Raw genomic sequence first — 22,436 nt, 5'->3', positions numbered from 1 at the left:
AGGAGGGAATCGTTGTTCCCAAAACCTTCTGGCAGGAGCTGGCTAAAACTCAGTTAGACAATCCAGACAAGATTATGATGATACACTGGGCAGCTAGAATTGTATCTGTTCAGACATTTGCTTTGTCTGAATGTGACAAGGGGGACTCTGCAACCAAGTCAATATTTTTAAAGGAAGGCTAGTTATATCAATTCTGGTGCATCATTGTTTTAAATCTAATATTATTATAGTTGGATCCTGAGACTTTTATAATCTGACAATAGTGGAAGCAAAGTTTAGAGGTTTTACTGGCTGCTTTCTCTTTATTTTTTGGCTTCTTATCTTGATGTAGCCTGGATTGTCTTGCAGTAGTGTAGGGAATTCTGCATCCAGCACAATTATGGATGGAATGCTGCATTGTGATATTGCCACTGTGTCACTTCATGTTTTTGGCCAAGGAATTCTTGTCCATCATGTCACTGTGTCCTAGGAGTAGAGATGTGCACTCGAGCTCCCTCTCTCTGTGCCCTGCCTCCCTTTTCCCTTGGGGGTGCCACACCACTGTTGCCTGCATGAGAGCCTGTGCAGGGGATTCCAGAGACCCTGTTCCTGGCAGCCAGGGGAGCAGAGCTTCACTGCAGGAGCTGCAGACAGCCTCTTATCTGCACACTGCAGAGCAGTGCTGAAGAAAATGAGAGCAGGGTGTTGGAGAGTGTTAGCGCCTGCAGGTGACACAGACACAGCAGGGCAGAGGGCTTGGGTGTGCAGTGAGAGGGAAATTCCCAGGTGGCTGCAGATTGGCTGTGTGCTGGTGCTGCTGGCAGCATCCCCCAGGACAGGCATGATGCACTGGGCTATGGGGTAGTTTACACTGCTTTGCTGACATGCTTCAAAAAGCAAGGTTTGAGATGAGGTACAGGGTAATAACCTGCTCCTTCAACAAGGCCTTTTGCTGAGCAGCTGTGGAGAAAAATAATATGGTCAGTGGCTTCCAAAAATTGGACCTTCTGCTGCTTCATGATTTGGATGGCAGAGGAATCAATTAATTTCCTTTCCTTAAGTGTGAAAATCTCTTTGCTGTGCAGGGTTACTCTGTCAGAGGGGGATTTCTCCTGTGGTAAATGGGATTCAGAGCCTGTGATGGCTCCATCAGTATTAAGGAAGATTGCTGACAGAATCCATGCATTTGTTGGGATGTGGCTGCCAAAATGCATGTAACAATGCCCTTAATGATTACAGAGAGCTCCTTTGTACCCAGTTGGCAGTGGTGGCTTCACAGATTTGGGTGCCATGTTCTGAGTCATTGTGTGAGGAAGTGCCTGGTGCTCAGTGCCAAAGGGGTGATGCCAGACACAGCTGTGATCTCCACACAGGAAGCTTCATGCAAATGTTAATTTATTCTCCTTATGTGTCCAGGCTGCCTTCAGTAAGATTCCTATAGGATTCATACCGCTTGGAAAAACTTGCACTTTGAGCCACACACTGTACCCTGAGTGCACAAATCAAGTCCAGTAAGTATCACATATTTCTGAAATGTGGTTGGTTGCTTTCAAGAAGCAGTGCTTCTTGGTAGCTTGATGCTTTTCTTTTTCTTCTGTGTTACATAGAAGTTGGCAGTCTCTGGGCAGAGCCTGATGATTCTCTGGACTTACCTGAGTTAATGACTTCCAAAAACTGACTAAAAATTAAAAGAAGGAAATGTATGTATTATTGGAAATCATTTGCTGTGGCTAATTTCTCGGTGATCGTGTGATGCTCAGAGTTTAAAAAAGGATTAAAAGGATCAGCCTCTTAGGAATAGCAGATAGTGTATGACAAGGTTATAGCAAGGATTTGACAAAATAAGCCAAAAATAAGTCCTCTTTCTGACCCTTCTCCAGTCTAAGAATTCTAGAAACCAGTCCACATATAGCCTGGTTAGAACCTGCAAAGTAAGGCATACAACAATATGGGAAAGGTTGGATCCCATTACTGACTTTTGCAGGGCAGAACTGACTTTTCCCTGTGGTGGGACTGATGCTGGCAGTAATCCAACAACTCAATTCTTCAGCATCCTCAATATGATCCAGTCTGGTGGTATCTGTTGTTTGCAGTTAAGTTTGCTGCAGGATTGTTTTATCCACTTATATAGAGAAAAGAGAGTCAATCTTTCTTTTCCCCACACTTCATTTCTTTTCAATTTTTCCCTTCTTCTCCTCTCATAATAATAAATATATTTCTTCTTGGTCCTGAAATATTTTCACTCTCACTCTCCCAGTAACTCATTAACATTGTTCTCTTTGTGGAGCCCTTACTGGTATCCATCATACATAAAACTCACAAGTCAGCTGGCATAACATCCTTCCTTAAAACTACCAGAATGCTTTGAAGCTCAGAAAGGTGGACAAGGCTGTATTCAGCAGCTAAGATTAAAATAATAATTTATGTTTGGGTTCTAAAGAAGCTGTTTGAAATGGATGATCTTCTTGTGCCAAGGTAATGAACTGTGCAGGTGGGACTGCAGCACACTGGAGAAGTTGAAGGTAATTTGGTCAATAGGCTGCTCAACAACCCCCACCAGTGGCAGAACCTGAGTTAGGAAGTGCAGAAGTGATATTTTTGGAAGAAATATTTGGACTTTGGATCCTTCAGCACTCTCTTAGGAGTGTAGGAACTGTAAAGGACTTAGAGAAAGATAAGAGCTGGGAGAGAAGATGGGCTGTGGGAAGAACAGCTTCCGTATCTCTCACTGTTGTAATCCTGATGAAACCAAGGGCAGTTTCTCCCACTGATTCACATGAATGTTGGGCTGGATCTGAAAACTGCATTTTTTCCTTGTCCAGCTGAGACACTGGAAACGTATGCAGTATGGAAACTAAATATTGCCCAACTTTGAAAACAAAGAAGGGGTTTCAATCAAGTATATGCTTCAAGGTTTGAGCACAGACTATTTAGTGGACTTAGAGACTTTGGTTACAAAATCTTTACAGCTTGAAATAACAAAGTGCCCTGGCTACTGTCCACAACTGAATGGTGACCTAAACAATGTGGGCACTGCTGATAGGTAGATTTACATTGATTAAAAACTTCAAAATAAATTAGCACATACTAATGCAGTTCAATCTCAGACATATGAGTTGAGACCAGTCATGCTGTCTCATGCTCTCCCAGGCTGTAATACTTGCTACCACTAAAATAAAAACCATGATTTATGTCCTTAATGTGTTTAATATCTGAAACAGGAGGTAACACAGTTGGCCTCTGACCTCCCAGGTTAGCTCAGAAAGGAGGACTATCTCAAAAGCTTAGGCTGATAATTTCCTTTCACTGTTTTCTGTATTTTGCTGTTTGTTAGGTTTTGTCATCTGTTGCAACCAGCCATTTTGCTTTCTGATTTCAGTTGAGTGCAGCGCCTTTCCCTGGGGTTTTTACTTTTGCTGAAAAAAAGCCCTACTTGGACTCATAGTGGAATTTGCTGGAAAAAAAAAAAAAAGTAATTTTAAAGCTTACTCATTTCCTTTATTCCTGTTTGTTTTCCTTTGCTTTTTTCCTGTTTGTTTTGCAGACATATTACTAATGCTACGTTGGCCATTTTGAAAGGAGAGACAGTTCCACTTGATGTCTTACAGATCAAGGTGAAAGCATCTACTTACTTGGAAACCAACATTTCTAAAGCTTTCCCATTCTGATGTTTTTGTGTTCACATGGACTGGTTTTCCTCTGTGACTTGCTGTTATGAATTTTAGTTTCTGATATCAGCAGTTCTGCTGGCAGTCATTTCTCCACTATGTGCTATGGCATCAGACAATCTAAACAGAAGAAAACACTAGAATGCCTCAACATTGCCTTTCTTTGAGACTCAGAGAGTATTGGTGAATACAAAACTTACTACAGTGGTGTTTCTGTAGCAATGGTGAGAGATAGCAGTAGCTGTCTGCTGATTTGATGCCTTCATGTGGATTGTGAAGTTAATAGCTTTCTTTGACAAATGGAAAAATACAAAATTGGAAAACCTTTGACTATGCCTTGTATGGTTTCTGAATATTATTTTTCTGTTCAGTTGTAGAATGGACATTTCTGCAGCAAGAGTGTTGTGTTGCTGTGCAGAGCTCCTTGCTTTTGGCTAACAGTCAAATCCACGAAATGAAATGGCCATTGCTGGGTGTGCAGTCAAACTCAGGCTACCTGTTCAAAACTTCTCCTCTTATATTCCTCCCTGGAGCAGATGGAATGTATAGTGCTTAAATTCTGCTAAGCTTTATTGCTGTTAGCTCTTTGTCATACCTCTTCTGTTAAATTTCTGTGTAGAAAATTAACAGAAGTTTTTATGTAGCGATGCTGTTTTTCCAACTTGAGAAAATAAAGTTGGAAAAAAAGTAAGAGAAAGCAATTTTGCAATGTTTATTTTTCTTTACAGGGAAAAAAGGAGCAGCCTGTGTTTGCAGTCTCTGGTTTAAGATGGGGATCTTATAGAGATGCAGGAGTTAAAGCTAGCAAGTAAGAAAATACTATTTTTTGAAACTGTGCCCTTTTTAGTATCTGTTGCCTAAAAAGATGCATTCCCCTCTCTCAAGGAAGTCTCTTTCTGAATGTAGGCATCTGACAGGCAGAGGCACCCACTCTTGCTGGATCTTGCATTACACACATGGGAGTGTAAGATGTATCAGAATTCTTGTAATTTGAAATAAATATTGGGTGCTGGCCTGTTCTTTTAAGTATTTACTTTCTTCTTGCCGTGTGGTATCTGCTTTTGGAACTTCATTGTTCAGAGGGAAAATCTCTCCCTTGAGTAAAGTCTAAGTAAAGTAATTGGCCATTGTTTTTCATCATCTGCCAATGAAAAGCTGTGTGTGTACTCTGAAACTCAATTCCAGCAAGGGACATCAGATGCAGTAGAAATGCCTTCAGGTTCCTGCCAGAAGTGGCATGGACTGTGCTATCTGATGACTGTTCTCAGAATGCTAAACTCATAATTATTGGGCTTTCTCCAAATGGACACTTAACATGTCAGTGTCTGTGTATCAAATGACAGGCACTATCTGCTGAAGGAGCAGCAGAGCCAAAGCAGCTCACTCCCCAAGCTCTTATGGAGGAAATGTAGTAAAAGCTGTAAGGAAATACCATGTGCTTTGTGAATGAGCTGCCTTTGTCAGGAAGGAAGAGGTAGCAGACCTCTGGAGTTTGTCTGGCAAATGTTTGAGTAGGTTTAAGAGGGGATGGGGGAGATGCAGTAGTCAGGTTGTTGGTCCCTGGGAGGCCAGGGACATTCTTAGTGGGCTGTGTAGGTGCTGACTTGGCTGTGCTGCAGGCTCTCCTGCTGATTGCAGCCCCCAGTCCAAGGAAGTGCTCTTCTCTCTGCTCTGCACTCCTGCTGGCCTTCCTGCCCATGCCCTGCTTTTCTCCTGGTGTCAGCCTTTGCATCTTTCCCTGCAGCACTTCCCTTTGGCAAGAGTCCTTTGGGCTCAGTGCTGGAGGCATGACAGCTCCTTTGGTACATGAGGCACACGAACATCCTCAAGCCCTGCTTCCTTCCATAAATGTTTTTGAATGCAGAGAAATGTGTCCAGCTTGGAAAGCACTTCAGCAACAAATGAACAAGTGCTCAGAGTCTTCTTGGAACAAAATCCTCATGTGCTGGTCCTGTTTTTATACTTTCCCACTTCATCCACTTTTGCTCCCTGTGAAAGATGGGTTATTGGGCTAAAAGCATTTGGTGTGTTCCAGTGCAGCTGATCTTAAACTGAAAAGAACTCAAAGGGAGTTAAGCCATGAGACACAGTTCCAGAAGTTTGTCTGACAGTCCCTCTGCGAAGGACTGTGCTGCTGGAGATGTAGTGCTGTCTTATGTTACTATTTTACAGACAATTTCATGGCTTGAGGGGAGTGGTGGCACATTTGCATGCCTTAATGATTAATGAGACCCTTAAATCTGCAGAATTCTTGAGCTGGTGGTGTTCAATGTGCTTTGTTGACCCTCTGGTGAATGACACTGATCAAAATGTGCCAAGCCTGCCTAAATACAGTCACATCTTTAGATTCTGTACAGTGCTGTGTGGCTGGCAGTATTTTTATTTTGTAAAACCCTGATTTTGATGTGAGAATCTTTTGGGACTTATGAATGTTTGCTGGTTCTTTTGTCACTGAAGCTTTTGGGTTTTGTTTACTCCAATCTTTGGAAATATGCTGTATTGCATGTTGGAGATGCGCACCATCAGCTGTTAGACCACAGACCTTTGAATCATCCCCAGTTGTCTCACATAACAAAGTAGAATTCTGATAGTGAGATGTCCTGCTGCCTGTAGTGAAGATTATACACTGCATTTTGGTGATGTGTAACTCAGGATAGGGGTGTCACTGCTGGGCTGCTGGTGATGTGTAGAAACTATCTTAGTGTATCAAAAGGGTAAAGGTTGTCAGGGAGCACTAACTCAGTCTGTGTGCTCTGACTTCATGCAGAGTTTCTCCCTTTCCCAGTATTGATCCCTGAATATCTTAGAAGTTCTATTTCTGTTCTTTTTCCAGGTACTGGTACCTTGGGCCTCTGAAAACCAAAGCAGCTCATTTGTTCAGTATGTTTAAGGTAAACATTAATTGTCAGGAGAGTGTTTGGGAAATGAGCAGCCTGACTTTGCTTTGTATAATATGTCTGCAAGCTTTCCTGAAGGGTTCTGGTAACAATATGAAATGAGACTAAAACCCAGCTTGTTAAAAAGCCTACCAATTAATAGATTTACTTCTGAAGAGAGGACAAAGAAGAAAAATACTTCTAAATTTATTTTTTTTTTAATTTTTGCTACAAGAGCACCAGGGGAAGCCAGTAACCCCCTGTGAAACTGGTAAGCAGCAGTGGTGAAGTGCTAAAGTGCTCAGCCACATATTCTCAACAGTCTTTGTAATAACATTTCACTCTGATTTATTCATCTGGCAGAAGGGTCTATAATTAGACTGCTCATGCACATTGATAATCAGGCTTCCTTGTGTAGTAAAATGAACATGAGGATGAATATCTTTTATCTCACCTTAAACTTTCCTGTTGCTTAAAATCGATCCTGGAAAGATTTAAATTTGACCTGCATTAAAGGTAAGGCGTTTTCATTCACATGGTTTTCCTTTTCTCTCAGCATATAAGGAGCCTCCTGAAAGGCAGTGAAAATGCCCAGGAGCTGGTACAGCAGATCAAATAGTGCAGTCTAGCCATGCTGTCTGTGACAATGCCAGTGCTTCCTTTAGAGGCAGCTCCTGTATAGGGGATTAATAGTAATGTATCCAGAAAAGTTGGGATGGCTTTTCCCCCCCTCTCATCCACGGAAAATTTGAGGTTAAGCTTCTGTGTTCTGGCATTCTAAGTAAAAACCTGTTTTCTGTCCACCTCCTTTCTCACTTTCTTTGAGTCCTTAGGTTCAGATGGAGGTGGTGATAGGGGATTTCTCTGGTGAGCTATTAATTGTACATTAAAAAGATCTGTTTAACCTGCTGAAGGTTAAAGAGAAGTGCCACTTCTTCAGCTATTTAGATAGAAAACTTTCTACCTGATCTCACCTAATTGTGATGTTCACATTCATTTATGTGCCTCTTATGTTATGATTTTATTAATTTCTACAAGAAGTGTCTCCAGCCTGTTGAGTTTAATCTCTTCCTGGCTTGTTTGCTGCTTCATGCTTCATATTTTCTGGTTTTACTGGGGATGTCTCTTGAAACAGGATGACCTGTGGCTGAAAAAAAGTGTAATTGGAAATATCACCTCTGATATTGGCATTGTTATGAATGTTATCATCTCTTCTAAAATACACAAGCTTAAATTATCACAGCAGTGCTGCTTTTCCATTTAATCATTAATATTTATTGTTTGTGTACTGCCCTACTGATACAACCTCTGTTTGTCCTGCTTATTATGTAGGTATGAGAGTGGAGTCTTTCTTTGCTCTCAGAGGTGTGAAGTGAATTAGTTTACCAATCTGTGCTGCATGATCAAAAACTACTTCTGAAATTTTGTACGTAGAAAAATAATTGTACAGAGTTCATGTGGGCTCTTGGCTGTGTTGTTTTAGTATATAAATTTAAAAACCGATTAAATGTCCTATGTTTGGAGCATTTCTGAAATTATTTTCAAAACAATGACAGGAAGTAAATTTTGTCAGTGTCTAGAGATATTTTGAAAGCTAAGGTTCTTCTGTAGCCCTGATGCTGGAATCTGAAATATCACCAAGAATGTGTTAGTACTTTTCTTTTTTTTTTTTTTTTTTTTTTTTAAGTTGCCTAATGAAGCTCACATGACTTGCCTTAAGAGCTGTTGTGTTGCTGTTCAGAAGCACCTGGCTATCAGGTCTGGATTATTTGAGTTGTGGAGAACAAAGGCCTGTCAGGTTTTAGTGCCCCTTGGCTGCACACAGCACTGTAGGCTTTGTTTGCACTGGATCGTGCTGAGCAGTTGCTCTTTGAGGTTGCCTTGTTGCCATGCAGAAACCAGCTGTGCTTTCAGACATTGCTGGTGACCTGGCTGGTTTGGGTTGTTCCCTCCAGCCAGAAGCAGCTGTGTCACCCTGCCACATCAGCAGCAAAGGAAACATCCCTTCACCCTCTGTTCACAGGAGGGGAAAATGCCCTCACTCCTGTGCAGGGAAGGATTAGATTAGTGGATTTGGGAACTGTGGGTAATCTTTTTGAAACTGCAGAGTTGTCATCTCACCAATGAACCTGGAGACTGAAGAGCCATAAAATAGGCAGAGGCAGTGTGGGGGGCCTGAGTAGCTCTGCAGGACTATGTGTGAGTACACAGTAAACAGCCTACAGGATTAAACAGAATAAACAGGACATGCCCTAAACAAAATGCCCTTTGTCTTCTGTCTTTTCTTTCCATGTAAATCCAAGGAGTGGCCTCAGAAACATCAAGCTTGTCTCATGTATGTGGGTCCAACTGAGAGACCTCCAGAGGAGCCAGAGGAGAAATCATCCAGACCTCCTTTGTATGTGAGGCTTTACCGACGGCTGCGATCGTACTGGTCATCTCCAAAAGGTGGGCTGGCTGTGCTCTGCCATCAACTCACAGGCAGGCTCTGCTCCTCTGACACATCCAGGGCTGTGTTGTGTGGAGGGCATATCTACTTCACTGCTCTCTCTTTTTTGTTACTCTTATTTGTTTGTTTCCTTTTTTTCTTTAAACTGTGATTTTTGTCAAGACAGTTATAGTGGCGTCTATCAGAAATGGAACAGATGTTTGTGGTCTCATAAGCAAATACTCACTTAGAGAACCCAGGGCATTCCCTGGGCTCACAGTTACCTTTGCAGTGGAGGCATCCATTGAGGATACTTGGCACTTCTGGGTGAGCTTCTTGAAATAATCTTCCAGCAGAATGGCTTCTTAGTGAGCTGGGCAGAGAGGAGCAGCCCTTGTTTTTCCAGGGTGGGGGGAGTTGCTGACACAGAGCAACAAATTTTACTGTAAATAGAACAGTAACATTTGGGCCAGGCCCAAATTTCTCTTAGTACCTTAAATTCCTTCTATACCATAAATTTTGTGTTCTCTGAGCCTCTCTTGGGTTGGGTTGAGGAAGGAGAGTGGGTATTCTGCACAGTCTGTTGCTAAGGCCTCATTCCTCCTTGGCTAGCAGAGGTGATTCATGCAGGAGCATGAACTAAGTGGCCTGGATACGAGAGCTGAACTGTGGAGCTCCTCCTGTAGGAAATGTTACCACAGCCTCCTGAACATTGGATTCCTGGTTTTTTGGTGCTAGCATTTCATGGGTTTTCTAAATGTTCCTGTCACCAGCCCAGGAGATGTGTCAATCCCTGGACATGAGGATTCACAGGGCTGTGATGTACTGTGTTTGACAGTCTTTTCTGATACTATGCAAATGCTGATGGTGTTATTTCTTTTCTTCAGTACTTCTAAGCTCCCTTTTAATTTTTAAGATTTTGACATTTTAGAGTAACAAAACCAGTGGCCAGAACGGCTCAGACTGATTTTGTGTCTAGCATCTGCTTCATAGTGATGTGTGTCATTAAATTGCACTGAATGACTGATTCCTTCTCTTCCTGCTGCACAGAGTTCCCCCAGGAGGTAGCCCCTGAGGACTGGGAGAAGCTGAAGCTGTCCACCATTGAGCTTTCCATTGCAACTCGGAACAAGCAACTTGATCTAGCAGTAAGACCATAAGATAATGGGATTCCAAATGCTGCCTGCCCACAGAGTTTTCCTGTCTTGCTGAACTCCCATTCTTGGGTGTATATAAATAACATTTACTGCTTTGTGGAAGAAGAGGTCCATGATTGAGAAATGGGCAAGTTTCAGATCCAGTGTGCAAGCACGGGAGACCAATGTAAAACTGGGATGCAGTGGGATCAGAAAGAATTTGCACAAGATTTCAGTAGCCAAACAGAAGTTTTAGGATTTCCCATGAGTAAAAAAAGCACCAAGAAGCATTCCTTTCCCTCTTCACTTATGTGAGAGTGATTCTCTTTTATCAGCTACTGCTAGAAGGAAGCTGAGCCTTTGTGTCTGGCTGGAATTTTTTATTTTTCTCTCTTTTTTAGACTTGCAGAGTGGAGTTAAAAATAATTGGTACTAGGGAAAGGACATGGGCTACACTGATTTGAAGGAAAGGAAGTGCAGGTGGTTGAAAGTATAGAAGCAAGGCATCAAAGGAACTGTTCCTGTCATAACCTTCTCAGCACGTTCATGCTGTTCATACACTGTTTTAGAACCTCTCTTTGGCTCATGCCTGTGTTTTGGTGCAATTTTACTGCTGTGAAAGCTATTTGGAGAGATGTCAGTCTTTAATTTTACAGGAAAATGCTTACACAGTGATCCTATACTTGTGAGCTTCCCTACGTTTCCTCCTCAGGGGGGGCAGGAAACCCTTACCACTATACCCAGGTTAAGAGGGGGCGTTGAACTTTCTGCCACATATTTCTTCCTTAGAAGTCATGGTTTTTAAGAGCATAAAAATGTGAGTTATATTGATATGTTATCTTGTAGGATCAGACCAAAAGAGCCCAAGCAGACAAATATAGTTTTTTAATGTTCTCCTAGTTTCTCTTTAGAATATACCACCATGAACTTTAGTTTCTTCTTTGTTGTGGTTTATGATTTGGACTGTCAGTGTCTTAGTAATGGTAGAAGCTAGACAGAGACTAGTATTTGGGTATTTTTTAGTGGTTTTTAGGTGGCACTTGAACAGAAGAGTTTTGGTTGTTCAATTGGATTGGAGCCAGTGATGTAAAGTAAAAACACACCTACCAAGAACAGAAAAAGTATCTGATTGCCACAAACTCCCTTATGCTCTTTCTGTGGTTTTGTCTGTTTTGCCTCCCTTAGGCCTTCAGGAGGCACTTTAATATTGGTTTTGAAAAGAAGGAAGTGATGTAGGGTTCTCAGGTCTCTTGTATATCTTAGAGAAATGGACAAGTTCATGTTAGGCCAGTTGTATTTTCCTGTTTCTAGAGTAGGAAGTATCTTGATAGTGCATACTTGATACTGATACTCTCTTTCTACAAGTGTGTATCCCTTATTACTGCATTCAAGTCTCTCTCTTGAAACCATTGTCCCTGTAGTCCTCAAAGCTGCCCAGCAGCTCTCTGGAATCAATACCAAGGCATGCCATATCTGCTGGCTGCTGCCAGCCAGTCTGTTTCTCACCTCAGACTCATGCAGAGGCTGCCCCACTGAAGGGAAGCTGATAAAGCCACACAGGTGCAGCTCAGGCAGTGCCTCTACAGAACAGCACAGGAATAAATCAAGGAATAGACCAAGTTACACTAATAGATGCATTCATTTTTGCTTCTGTCATTTTGATTGCATCTGCTCACTATGACTTTTGCCAGGACAAAAATATTAAAATGCATTAAAAAAAAAGTTGTGTCTTAATCAAAATTGCTTTCCTGAAGAAAGCTGTATTGTATACTCAGTTTAAGGGCAGGCTGTGAATGGGAAAGCTAAGTAAGGAGTTTAGAGGATTATTACCAAGGACACTTTGATTTCCAATTTGTATTGTTTAAAATCCTCTTACTGTGGTGTTTGGTGGCCAAATGTTCTATCATTGTACTATTGCTTAAATTCATGAAGGACCCATTGAATAGAAATTAAATAAGAGCCTAAGAGATCTGCTATTGTCTTTAAATGTAACAAGAAGCCAAACGTGTGACTCATTATTTTGCTTCTTGTGGTATTTATTGAATATTCATTAATGGGAAAATACAGTCTGTAATTTCTAATTCAAATCTCAAGTTGAGATTTGAATAAAGCATGAACTGCAGAAATGTATCTTCTGCCTCCTTTTGGGGGACAAAGGAGTGGCCACTGTGTGAACATGTTGCAGTGTCATGGGTGTGGCACTTTGAGATGTTAACTGCTTGATTCCTGAATCCTTTTTTGCACAGCGCACTAAGGACTTCATGGACATTTGCATCGAGGCAGAGTGTGTCAGCAAAGGGGAGTTTGTTCACAGAGGGTGAGTATGGCAAGGCTGCAAAAAGGGGGCAGGGTGTCTGAAAAGTGTGCTGGTTTTCTCTCATACTGTGCTGCAAAATTCAGAAGCAGAGGACTGCAAAGCACATCAGCCAGTACTGTTCTCAGGGACTAGTACTTTTATTCTTTAAAATTCTCACTCATCTTCTGTTTCTGTAAACAAGGCAGAACTCCAGAACCTGGAGTATTCAGAAGCTGGAGTTCTTCCTAGCTTCTGAGTTTGCTATACCTTTCATGTTTTCCCCTGTTGCTGTAAGTCAGTACTGTTTGGATATTACTGTCCTTACTGAGTTTTATAGGCAGCTGTGCAGACTTAGCCCAGAATCTCTCAGCCCTAGCTGCTCAGTGGATTGAGAGGTGGATCACAGAGCTGGTTTGTTTGTACTAGTGGTACCTGGGAATTCTTGAACTGTGAATTTCTTAGAGTGTCCTCTAAGAAAAGCTTCCTTGCCTCAGTAGCTCTTGTGAGAAATTAGGTCTGAGCTGGAAGAACTTTGGAAGGTGTGAATTTAAACAGGGACTTTAAGCAAATGTATTGATCCTGCTTGTATGTGGAATAAGAAAGGCTGCAGGTATAAAGAAGCAGCATGTGGAGAAAGTGAATGTTACTGCTTCCCTTGTGCTTGTGATGTTGTCTTGTAGTGTGCTTGTTCCTCCTGCTCTTACAAACAGCAAATCAGAGCTGCCTTTTCCAGCTCCTTTTTACAGTCCCACTCACAAATGCATTGCATCTTCAGTGCAGGTTTTACCAGCAACAGATTTTCCTGCTGAATCCAGGGGAGCTCCTCTCCATATTACCTTTTCATTTGCTGTTTTCTCAGTCTTCGAGCTCCCTCTAGTGAAATCAATGGGGGGATTTCAGTGCAGTTTTACCTGCTTGTCATCACTCTAATAATTCCTGCAAGATACTTGTTTATGATACTGATGCCAACTCAGGCCCCTTATTTGAGCCTCCCAGGAGCCCCAGTGGGAATAAAATCTTCAGACCCATGCATACACAGTAAGTCAGGTTACCACCTGCAGCTGCTTTTAAATTGCATGAGCATGTGGACTGTGGTTGCTTGGGACTGATTTGTTTGCTTTGAAGGCTACAAAGGGAAAGGAGGAGGCAGTTTTCTTGTTAAAACCAAGAGGAATCTGGTCTCATAAAGGAGATGTTATTCTGGGTTCTCAAACACTTTATTGGCAGAAAAAAATAAATGAGCTTGTGTGACTTGAGGGAGGTGTATTCAAGTGTATTCCCAGTGTAAATAATACCTCCTGTGTTGGCTGGACATGCTCCCTGCAGGAGTGTGGCTCATTTCTGACTGCAGTTACAGTGTCATGCAGAAAAAGCCTCTGAGGGGCATTACCACAGCCCTGCTGTTGAGAGCTAATTAGAGGCAGTACTGAAAGCTTTGAGCTGTTCAAGCAAAGTTCAGAGAAACAAGCTCTTTTGATTAAATAGTGCCCAAAAGCCTGTAGGTAACCAAGAAAGACAAAGAGAGGTGTGGGGGAGCAGTGGGAGAGGATGGTTAGTTGTACAGAGAGGAGTCAGAGCAGAGAAAAGGTGCCCTGTTTCTTCAAGGCAGAATCAGGGTGTTCAGAGGTCCCACTGTGCTTTTGCCAGCTGGAGTTGAGTTAAGCCCATTATCAGAGGCCCCCCATTGCCTAGCAGCAACAGGGTTTGTCTTTGGAGATGTGTGAAACAGCTCTTTTTTCTTCTTTTCTACTGCGCAATTCAAATACCAGAACTTGGGGGGTTGAAAAAGGTTTTTTAGGGGAAATACCTTATCAGTGCAGATAACAAGGGGTTTTTATATTGGAGAGGGCACTGACATGAGCAGATGAGAGCTGATGGGTCACCACACATCCAGCAGGAGAGTGCCATGGAGGCTCAGGCAGTGTGTGTGTCTGGGGAGGTGTGGGGATGCATCAGTGTGCTGGAGGGCAGCTGCTGTTGCATTTCCAAGAAAGGAGGAGGTCATCCCAGGCGTATAAAAGTGCCCTCTGGCTGTGTGAACAAGAGCATCCACAGCAGCCATAGATGCTTAAATAAGATGGGAGAAGAAGAGTTGTTTACAGTGGAGTGCTGAGGGAAGGAGAGCAGGCATGGAAAGGGTGGCATCAGTAATCCACATCCTGGTAGCCAGTTTACATTCTGTAGAGGAAAGTGTGGAGAGCTGTCACTCCAGGGCATGATTGCAGTTATCATCCACAGTGCATAAAATTGTGGTTTTTTGTTAGAGGTCTTAGTCTGACTCATTTAACATTGGCAACTTCTGGATATGAAAATGATATTCTAGTTGTGTGTTATGTGCAGTAGGTGTTGTGGTTCTCTCTCTGCCTGTGTTTTTGTGGTCCAGCATAGAGTGGGATGCAACAAGCAATGGAAACTTGCTGTTAGACTTCTGATCTTGTATCTGTTTCACATTCCTGTCTGGTCTTGAGTGAGGAGCAGAGTCTAAAGGAAATGAATTATGATTTTTTTTCTGCTGGACCACTAGAGAGGCAATCACTGCAGATGATTGTCTTATTTGCTCTACCAGTGTTCTACTTTGATCTTTAATTCCATGTCTTGGCTCTTTTGAGTTTACCTTGACCCCATAATTACATCTCTATAGAGCTTCATGTGCCTTCACTGGCCAAAAAAATCTGCCTGCTCACCAGAGTATGCCTTGTATGTATCTAGTATCTAGGACCTTGTATGATAAACTCCAAGCAGGTTAAACTTTAGTGAGAAATCTTGCTGCTTGTTTGTACAGCACTGTATAAACTGACAGTATTGCATGCCATCAATGATTTATAATTTATATTGCTGGAGGATGTTTAATTCCCTCACAGTCACTCATCAATCTTTTAGTGTATACATATTTGATTAAAACCAAACTTTCTACAGTTAATATTGCTTCTGTCCTTCCCTGCCCTTTCCTTAGTTTTTTTTCCTTTGTCTTTGATTTTCATCTCCTGTTTCAGCCCTCTCTTCTCATAATCCTTCTCTGGGATTTTCTGTGACTTTAGAGGCACTGCCTTCCTCAGGGCATAGAAGACTTGGTGTACAGGAAAATTCTGACATGCTTTTGTGAGTTCTTTTCCTAGGCTATATTAAAATACACCCTTCTTTCATATCAGCCTTCTTCATATAGAGATGGAAATCTGGGGACAGCAGGCATTGCCTGTCAGAGAAATATCTGTGATAATTCCACCATGCTTGAGAGTTGTGGTGTATTAACACTGTAATTCTGTGCTGTTCTCTCTGCTATTTGTGTGTTGCTGTCTGTCTGGAGAGGGGCCCAGACTCAGAGGTTGCTGCCTGGGGTGCAGTGTGTCCTTTGCCTGTGGTCAGTCAAAAGGTTCCTGTGTGGTCAGTCAGGAGGCCAGAGGAAGGTCAGCACAGCCCAGAGCTGGTGCTCACTCTGCAGCAGCACTTGTGGGGACGAGGAATCACAGCTCAGTGTCTGTAACAGCTGAGACAGTGACAGGACAGCAGCCTAAGCCTTGAAATAGACCACGTGGCACTTGCAACACCAGCTTTCCAAGGCAGGAAACTGCATTCCATGTGGTTGCTTTTGACATCAACAGGCATGGGAAAGGAAGCAGCACTTACCTAAGTATAGTGCATAAATAAGAATCTCACAGGTACTAGAAGAGAGAAACTGTCAAAACTGGATATGTTGATTTGGAATGGATAAAATGATGAGGGTTTCTTCATGAGTGATAACAGAAGCAGCTGATAGGAAATGTCATGCTGATTGGTTTTGATATGAAAAATGGGGGTGTTTTTTTTGTTTTTAGATAGAATTATAATTACATTGAACCATTAAATTACTATCTTTTTGGCTTAGGTTTTTTAGGTTGCTGGTAAGTTTAGTTGCATGAGCTATGAGGAGATGGTAGTCACTGCAGGAAGTGCATAATTCAGCATGGAAGCGAAGAGCACAAAACTGCTCAGTGTTCAAATATAATTAGTGAGCCTCAGAGCAGAAGCTGGTTGGAGGCTGTTGGTGCATTATGATATGCATTGACTGCAACAGAAGAAGGAAGGACTCTTCTACTTTTTCACAGTTAAACCCACAAATATTTGTGTATATAACTCTAAGTTTACCAAATGTTTAGTGATGTACCACAACAAAATGCCATCTCTGAGGAAAGCTGTTTGTGAGAGAAGCATGTCCTTACCTTACCTCTCTTTTGGTTTGAACAGAAGTCAAAAGATGCGTGACCCACACATGTGCCCTGAAGGGAGTCAGTGCATCCAAGCCAGCAGATGCATCTTGCAACTTCCAGAGGTGAGAAGCTGGGAGAGCTGAAAAACTTTCACTTTGTTTCCTCTACCTGTTGATGCTGCACTTTGGGAAATCCCTACTCTAAATCTGGGAGATTGATTACACTGCAGGTGACACAAAGTTCCACAGTGCAGCCATGAGTCCCTTGCTAGGACAGGCATACTGAAGTTCCCCAGGTAGTCTGTAAACCTGATGGGAGAGCTTTGTTCTGCCAGGAAATAGTGGCAGATCTTTTATGGAGATAGTCATGGTGGTTAAGGGGTCTCTTACTTGAATTGATTGCACACAAATGGCAAGTTCCACCTGAACATTAGGAAGAGCTTCTTTATTGTGCAGATAACCAGGCACTGGAACAGACTGCACAGAGAGGTTGTGGAGTCTCCCTCACTGGAGATACTTAAGAATGATCTGGACACAATCCTGTGCAATGTGCTCTGGGATGACCCTGCTTGAACAGGGAGGTTGGACCAGATGATCCACTATTGATTTAAGCATTCTGTAATGCTGTGATATGCAGATCATCATCTCCTTAGCACTGAAGATGGGTACATTTTACCCCAGAAGGCATTGTGCTGTAGAGAAGAAGATAAATATTAAAAACAAAGGAGGGTGAGACAGGGCGGGGGAGCTGAGATCAGTTATTAGGAAGTGCCTCAAAACTTTGAAATGGTGAAGCTGAGAAAGAAGACAAAGCTGTGCCTGCTTGTGTAATTTAGATTAGTCTTTTCCTGCCTCTGAGCTGTTATTGCAGCCCTGGGATGAGAGTTTCTTGTTTTTCAAGGACATTAAATCAATCTCATAGACAATTTCTGTTTCCAAGTGATCTATCATTTGGCAAAATAATTCCATATTAAGGGATAAAGAATTTGTTGAAAGGCAAAAAAATCTGTTGCTACCAAATAAAAATCATTAATTATGATGCTGTGATTAACCAGCATCCTAATGCTTCCACTGAATTCAGATCATGACAAATTTCTGATTCTGAAAGAATATTCTGCAGTGCTGGACTAAGTACACCTGGGCCATAAGTAAGGGTTGTGGTATGAAATGAGCTGTTCATACTGCAGCTGCTGCTAAGATCTTTAGAACATGGGTGCATGGTACAGAGCAGTGCTGTTTGACTCCATGGCCCAGCTCCAGTGAGGGAACTGGAGGCAGCCCAGATGGGTCTCACCAGTTTATGTTGATGGAGGTGAACTGCTTTGCTGTACCTCTGACTGCCAGAACTTGTACTGTTCCCCATGTCTGTGCTGCTCTGGTGTCCCAGTTCCCTTGGGGTTGGTTTGAGTACCCACAGCCCTCCTGTGAGTCAAGGGCACACAAAGCAGTCACTGGATTTGTTTTTAGGTAGTCAGCCTGCCATTTTGATGAATGGTTTTAATCACATGGTGATTTATCAGCATTAAACACTTGAGAAAATTCTACTGCTGAGTAATTCCTGGCCAGTAAATTACTTTGCATCTCATGTTTCAGATCAATATAGTAAAACAAAGCTGAAAGGGGTTTGTAACATGGATTTAATAGAAGTTACTTAACAGGCATTTCTGCAGATTAGTTTATGTCACCACTGGCAGACCCAAGATCTAAGTGCACATAATTGTAGTTCCAATAGAAAAGAATCCTTCAGTATAAACAATGCGGGTCATTAGAGCTTCCTAGTGTTTAATTATCACTAATTAGTAACTAAGTGAGGTAACATCTCATGCACCAGACTCTTAATACATTCTGTGTGGTGAAGGATAGGTCTCCCTGTGTTGTGGAGAGAAAATGGGCTGGAAGGCAGAGGCAGGGGGTCATCTTGGTTGGGACTGAGCTAAGTATGCGGCTGTTTTATTAGTAAAATCAGCATTGCTGAGATAACACTTGATGTTTAACTCACTGCACACAGGGCACTGAGGGATCCTTTGGCATTGATAATGAGGAGTACGAAGCGATGCCTGTGGAGGTGAAGCTCCTGCCCCGCAAACTCCGCTTCTTCTGTGACCCCAAAATCAGAGAGCAGCTGCTGCAGGCAGTGGTACATTGAGAGCTCATGGCAGAGGGGCCAGTGTTCACCAGGGTCTGTCTCTTCAAGGCACATGAGACCTAACGAACCTGATTAACCCCACTAGACTAATAAGCCTTTTGGCTATTTTTATGTGCAAAGTACTTCCCTTGGAAGTGTATGACTTGCCTGGTCTCAAAGGGGTTAAAAATGCAAATGAAAATTCTGAAAAATGCATGTTAACTTGATGGCATCTTTTCTTCCCCCTCCTCTAAGAAGTCATCATTTACATCATTTACAGCACTACAGGCTGAGTGCTGTGTGCCAGATGCTACTGCTGTAATGCAATTGTATATTAAAGTAAAATTTAAGTAGACTTGTCCATGTGTTCTAAGAGCTTAGGTTTACTTTACCCATGTAAAAATCTTGCAAAACCTGGGGTCCTGGGAAAAAAAATATTTGGGGGGAGTAATGCTAAGGAATTCTGTGAAATATTGGAATTGCCACATTAAAATAGATGGTTGGTTATCAACTTTGTCACAAAGTAAACTGGAGGTTGGTGATACAAAGCTTTGGAGCAAGTTTAAAAATTCCCCATATGTATCTTGATAATATATTTGTTAATTTTTGCATCTTGCCAGATTCAACAGCACAGAGTTCCAGTAATTCCACAGTAGAAATGTATTCCTTTGACCAATTTAGGTATATTGCACAGAAGCAAATTGGAAAACATCATTGACCCAAAGCTGTATTAAGTACTTTTGGAAAGACTCTTTAACAAGCTGAGTGAGTCTTTTTTTTTTTTTTGTAAATATTCCTTTTATTCCTGCAGTAGTAGATGCCAGCAAGGATATCCAAATAAAGTTTATTATTTATTGTGGCTGATTGCTCTTCTCTAATGTAAACAGTGCTCACCACTCCATATGCAACCTCCATCCACTTGAGCCTCAGTACCACAATTAGTTTTGTTGCTTTTATGAGCTTTTGTTTATAGCTTTGTTTTAATTGCTGAAAGGAAGTATTACTGACTTAGGCAAGCTTATCTGTTGCCCTTATTCTAACTGAGAAATTCACATGATTCTGCCTTGAAGAAAATTGTCCTTTTTCTGGTGTGATTGTCTGTGGTCAATGTGTTATGCTGTGGTCTAGTCTAAGTTCACTTGTCGACTCTCTGCTGTTATCAAAATACAGACCTAAGTGAGTTGGCTTCCAGCAGCTCTGTCAAGGACTGAATCCTGGCAGCCTGTGCTCCAACAGCATCCTCTGCTGGAGACATCTTAAAGGAAAAATGCCTTGAAAGAGGAAGCAGGGTTGGGTTTCTGCAGGATGCTGAAACCAAGCTGAATGTTCTTCCCTGGACTGCACTGCAGAGACACAAATTAGCTAAACTGGGTGACCTTTAAAGTCCCTTCCAGCCCTAGCTGTTCTGTAACTCTTGACTGGGACTGAAGAGAATAGAAGCCTGCTACTTCTTTTCATAGTTATGCTGGTGACAGGACCTGGTTTGTGCTGTCTTTTGGTTTGCAGTAATGAAGGTGCTCAGTGGAGCCCTGGGTCACTCTCCAAGGAACGTGGTGGTTGTGCTTTGCTCTTTTTGCTTGCCACAGAGACACCTAGGACATGGCTCTGCAGCCCCTGGCTCACTCAGAGTCAAGGGCAGTTCTCACCATTGGAGTTTTCCCTCAAGTTGACATTTCTGTAATAAAATCAGCGATGTGTTTTTTCTCCAGTGGCAGGAAAGACAAGGCAACAGCCATTTCAAAAAGGTAAGCTTTAATTGTATTAAAAAATACCCATGTTTTTAGTAAGCAGTTTTTCTACAGAGCCACAGGCCTATGGGAGCAACCACACCATCTGCAAGATGCAAACAACATCAGAGCTGTTAGAATTACACCCAGCCTGCTGCAAGGGGTGAGATGGTGACAACTGGCTCCTTGTTCATCTGTACCATTTTACAGGGAAATCACTAGTTCTCTTCCATAGCTCCCATTGCAATGTGATTCCTTGCTTGAGGGTAATGAAGAGATTCCTTCAGAATTGGTATTGCTGATGCTGTTCTGATGTTGAAGTACCAAGGATCATCTGAGACACAAGCTGGTATTTAAATATTCATATCAGCATAAGTTGAGTAGCTTGTACAAATACCATTCAAGTAGTTTTTCTCCTTCCTCTGCAGTTCAGAGTTCTTCCAGTGTAGGGTAATTCTAGACCTCTGAATTGCAATGTTCAGAAGGGAGGTGTGAGACAGACATGACAAAATAGGCAGGGGCTGAACCCACTATCTAAAGTGTTGAGGAAAGGACTCGGTTCTCATGTTTCTGTCTAACAGCAACACAAAAATCTTCCTTTGTACAAACTCCAAGACAGGAAGGAGGAGTAGGTCTCACTCAAGAAAACATCCTGGCTTCAACTTACAATCCATTCTAGAAGGGCTTAAAATACTGTAAGATAAATAAAAGGAGGGATAACAATCTAATGATAGACCAGCTCAAGGCACCTGTTTATTTTGACCACATTTAAACATTGCCATTTGAATGACATGTTGCATTAACCAAGATCTAAAATGCTGGTTCATAGGCATTTAGTACCCGCAGTTTTAGACAGATCACCCTGTTAAGTCAATACATTCCAGTCCCTTGTACAAGACATTTTTGTTGTCCTTGCTCATAATCACTACACCACTGGTGTTGGGAAGGTGGGAGGAAGACAGCAACTAACTTAGAAGTAATGACTAGGATGAGAGTTTGGGTTAGTGTGCATCCTTTTTACTTAGAATTCTGCTTTAGGATAGAGTGCTCTTGCCCTGCTATTCCAGGAGCCACTGTCTTTCCACCTCCCTGAGCAAAGCTTGCCTGTCCCTTGCACAGTCTGTGGCCAGGAGGGCCACAGCTACTCCCAGCCTTTTGCTCATTAACTCTGACAGGTGTTAAAATGGGCTGTCACCATAACCCTGCTTTACTGAATAACCTGTACAGGGAGCTACTTCCTCTGCAAAAGGTGATGGAACTTTCTTCTGCCCAAAAGGATGGTGAACAGGCAAGCTCAGCTCCTGTGACAGTTGTGACCATTGGCTGTAAGATCACTGCAGTAAGTACCTCATGCATGCTAGAAAAAAAGGTAGTGGCAGGTCTGTAAGACAAATCTGAATTCTGATTCCATAAAGTGCCTTTGTCCTAGTATCCATTATAGTTCTTTATTGGCTCTATGCAGCTTGGAATAACCTTGCAGTGAGAAGACTCTTGGAAGATTTAAATGTCTGGCATGGTGTTGCTTGTTCAGCTTGAAAACCAAGCTTTTATGTCTCTCATAAGCTTTACCCTTCAATGCAGTACAAGTAGTAATAATTCATTGCTTGATTATGCATTTCTAGTGCAGCTTGAGTTAAGATGTAGTTAGGAAGCTCTTGTTCTCCTGGTTCAAGTCAAGCCAAGTACAAGCTGAGAACCTGCACTGTTATCCAACACTTTGAGTTTTGGACAACACACAGGGGCACAGCAGAGCCCTGGTTACTGTAACCACCATTCAAACCTGGGCTCTGACCACAGCAACTGACCAGAGACTTTACACCCAAGAAACTGAAGGCACCACTGTAAAGGCAAAGGGAGAAGACAAATCAGTAATATCCTGTCTTATGCCACATTTTCATCCCTCTTTTGATTCAAAACATACCCAGCAGGTATCTCCCACCTGCTACTATGAAACAAAGCACCGAGTGCCCAGGAGGGGATTTTGAATATCTGTACAAAACTGTTTTACCTTGAATTAT

General features: G+C 42.2%; 1 protein-coding gene across 1 annotated transcript in view; it reads left to right on the top strand.

Moving 5' to 3' along the window:
- Nucleotides 1-21,163, top strand: part of AGK (acylglycerol kinase) — a 38,170-nt gene extending 17,007 nt beyond the window's left edge. Inside the window, exons 7-15 of the mRNA XM_054282041.1 lie at nucleotides 1,396-1,490; nucleotides 3,524-3,593; nucleotides 4,376-4,455; nucleotides 6,481-6,538; nucleotides 8,827-8,971; nucleotides 10,002-10,099; nucleotides 12,334-12,404; nucleotides 16,605-16,689; nucleotides 18,575-21,163. Of these exons, the coding sequence (XP_054138016.1) occupies nucleotides 1,396-1,490; nucleotides 3,524-3,593; nucleotides 4,376-4,455; nucleotides 6,481-6,538; nucleotides 8,827-8,971; nucleotides 10,002-10,099; nucleotides 12,334-12,404; nucleotides 16,605-16,689; nucleotides 18,575-18,712 (840 nt within the window). The 3' untranslated portion in view covers nucleotides 18,713-21,163. The remainder of the gene's footprint in view (nucleotides 1-1,395; nucleotides 1,491-3,523; nucleotides 3,594-4,375; nucleotides 4,456-6,480; nucleotides 6,539-8,826; nucleotides 8,972-10,001; nucleotides 10,100-12,333; nucleotides 12,405-16,604; nucleotides 16,690-18,574) is intronic.
- Nucleotides 21,164-22,436: the final 1,273 nt, after the last annotated feature.

This window comes from Melozone crissalis, unplaced genomic scaffold (genome assembly GCF_028551555.1).
Source record: "Melozone crissalis strain CALT ecotype California unplaced genomic scaffold, PUWL_Pcris_2 ptg000033l_1, whole genome shotgun sequence".
In the NCBI taxonomy this organism is placed as follows: domain Eukaryota; kingdom Metazoa; phylum Chordata; class Aves; order Passeriformes; family Passerellidae; genus Melozone; species Melozone crissalis.
Note: the sequence above shows the minus strand (reverse complement) of the source record. Positions and strands in the feature narration are given on the sequence as shown.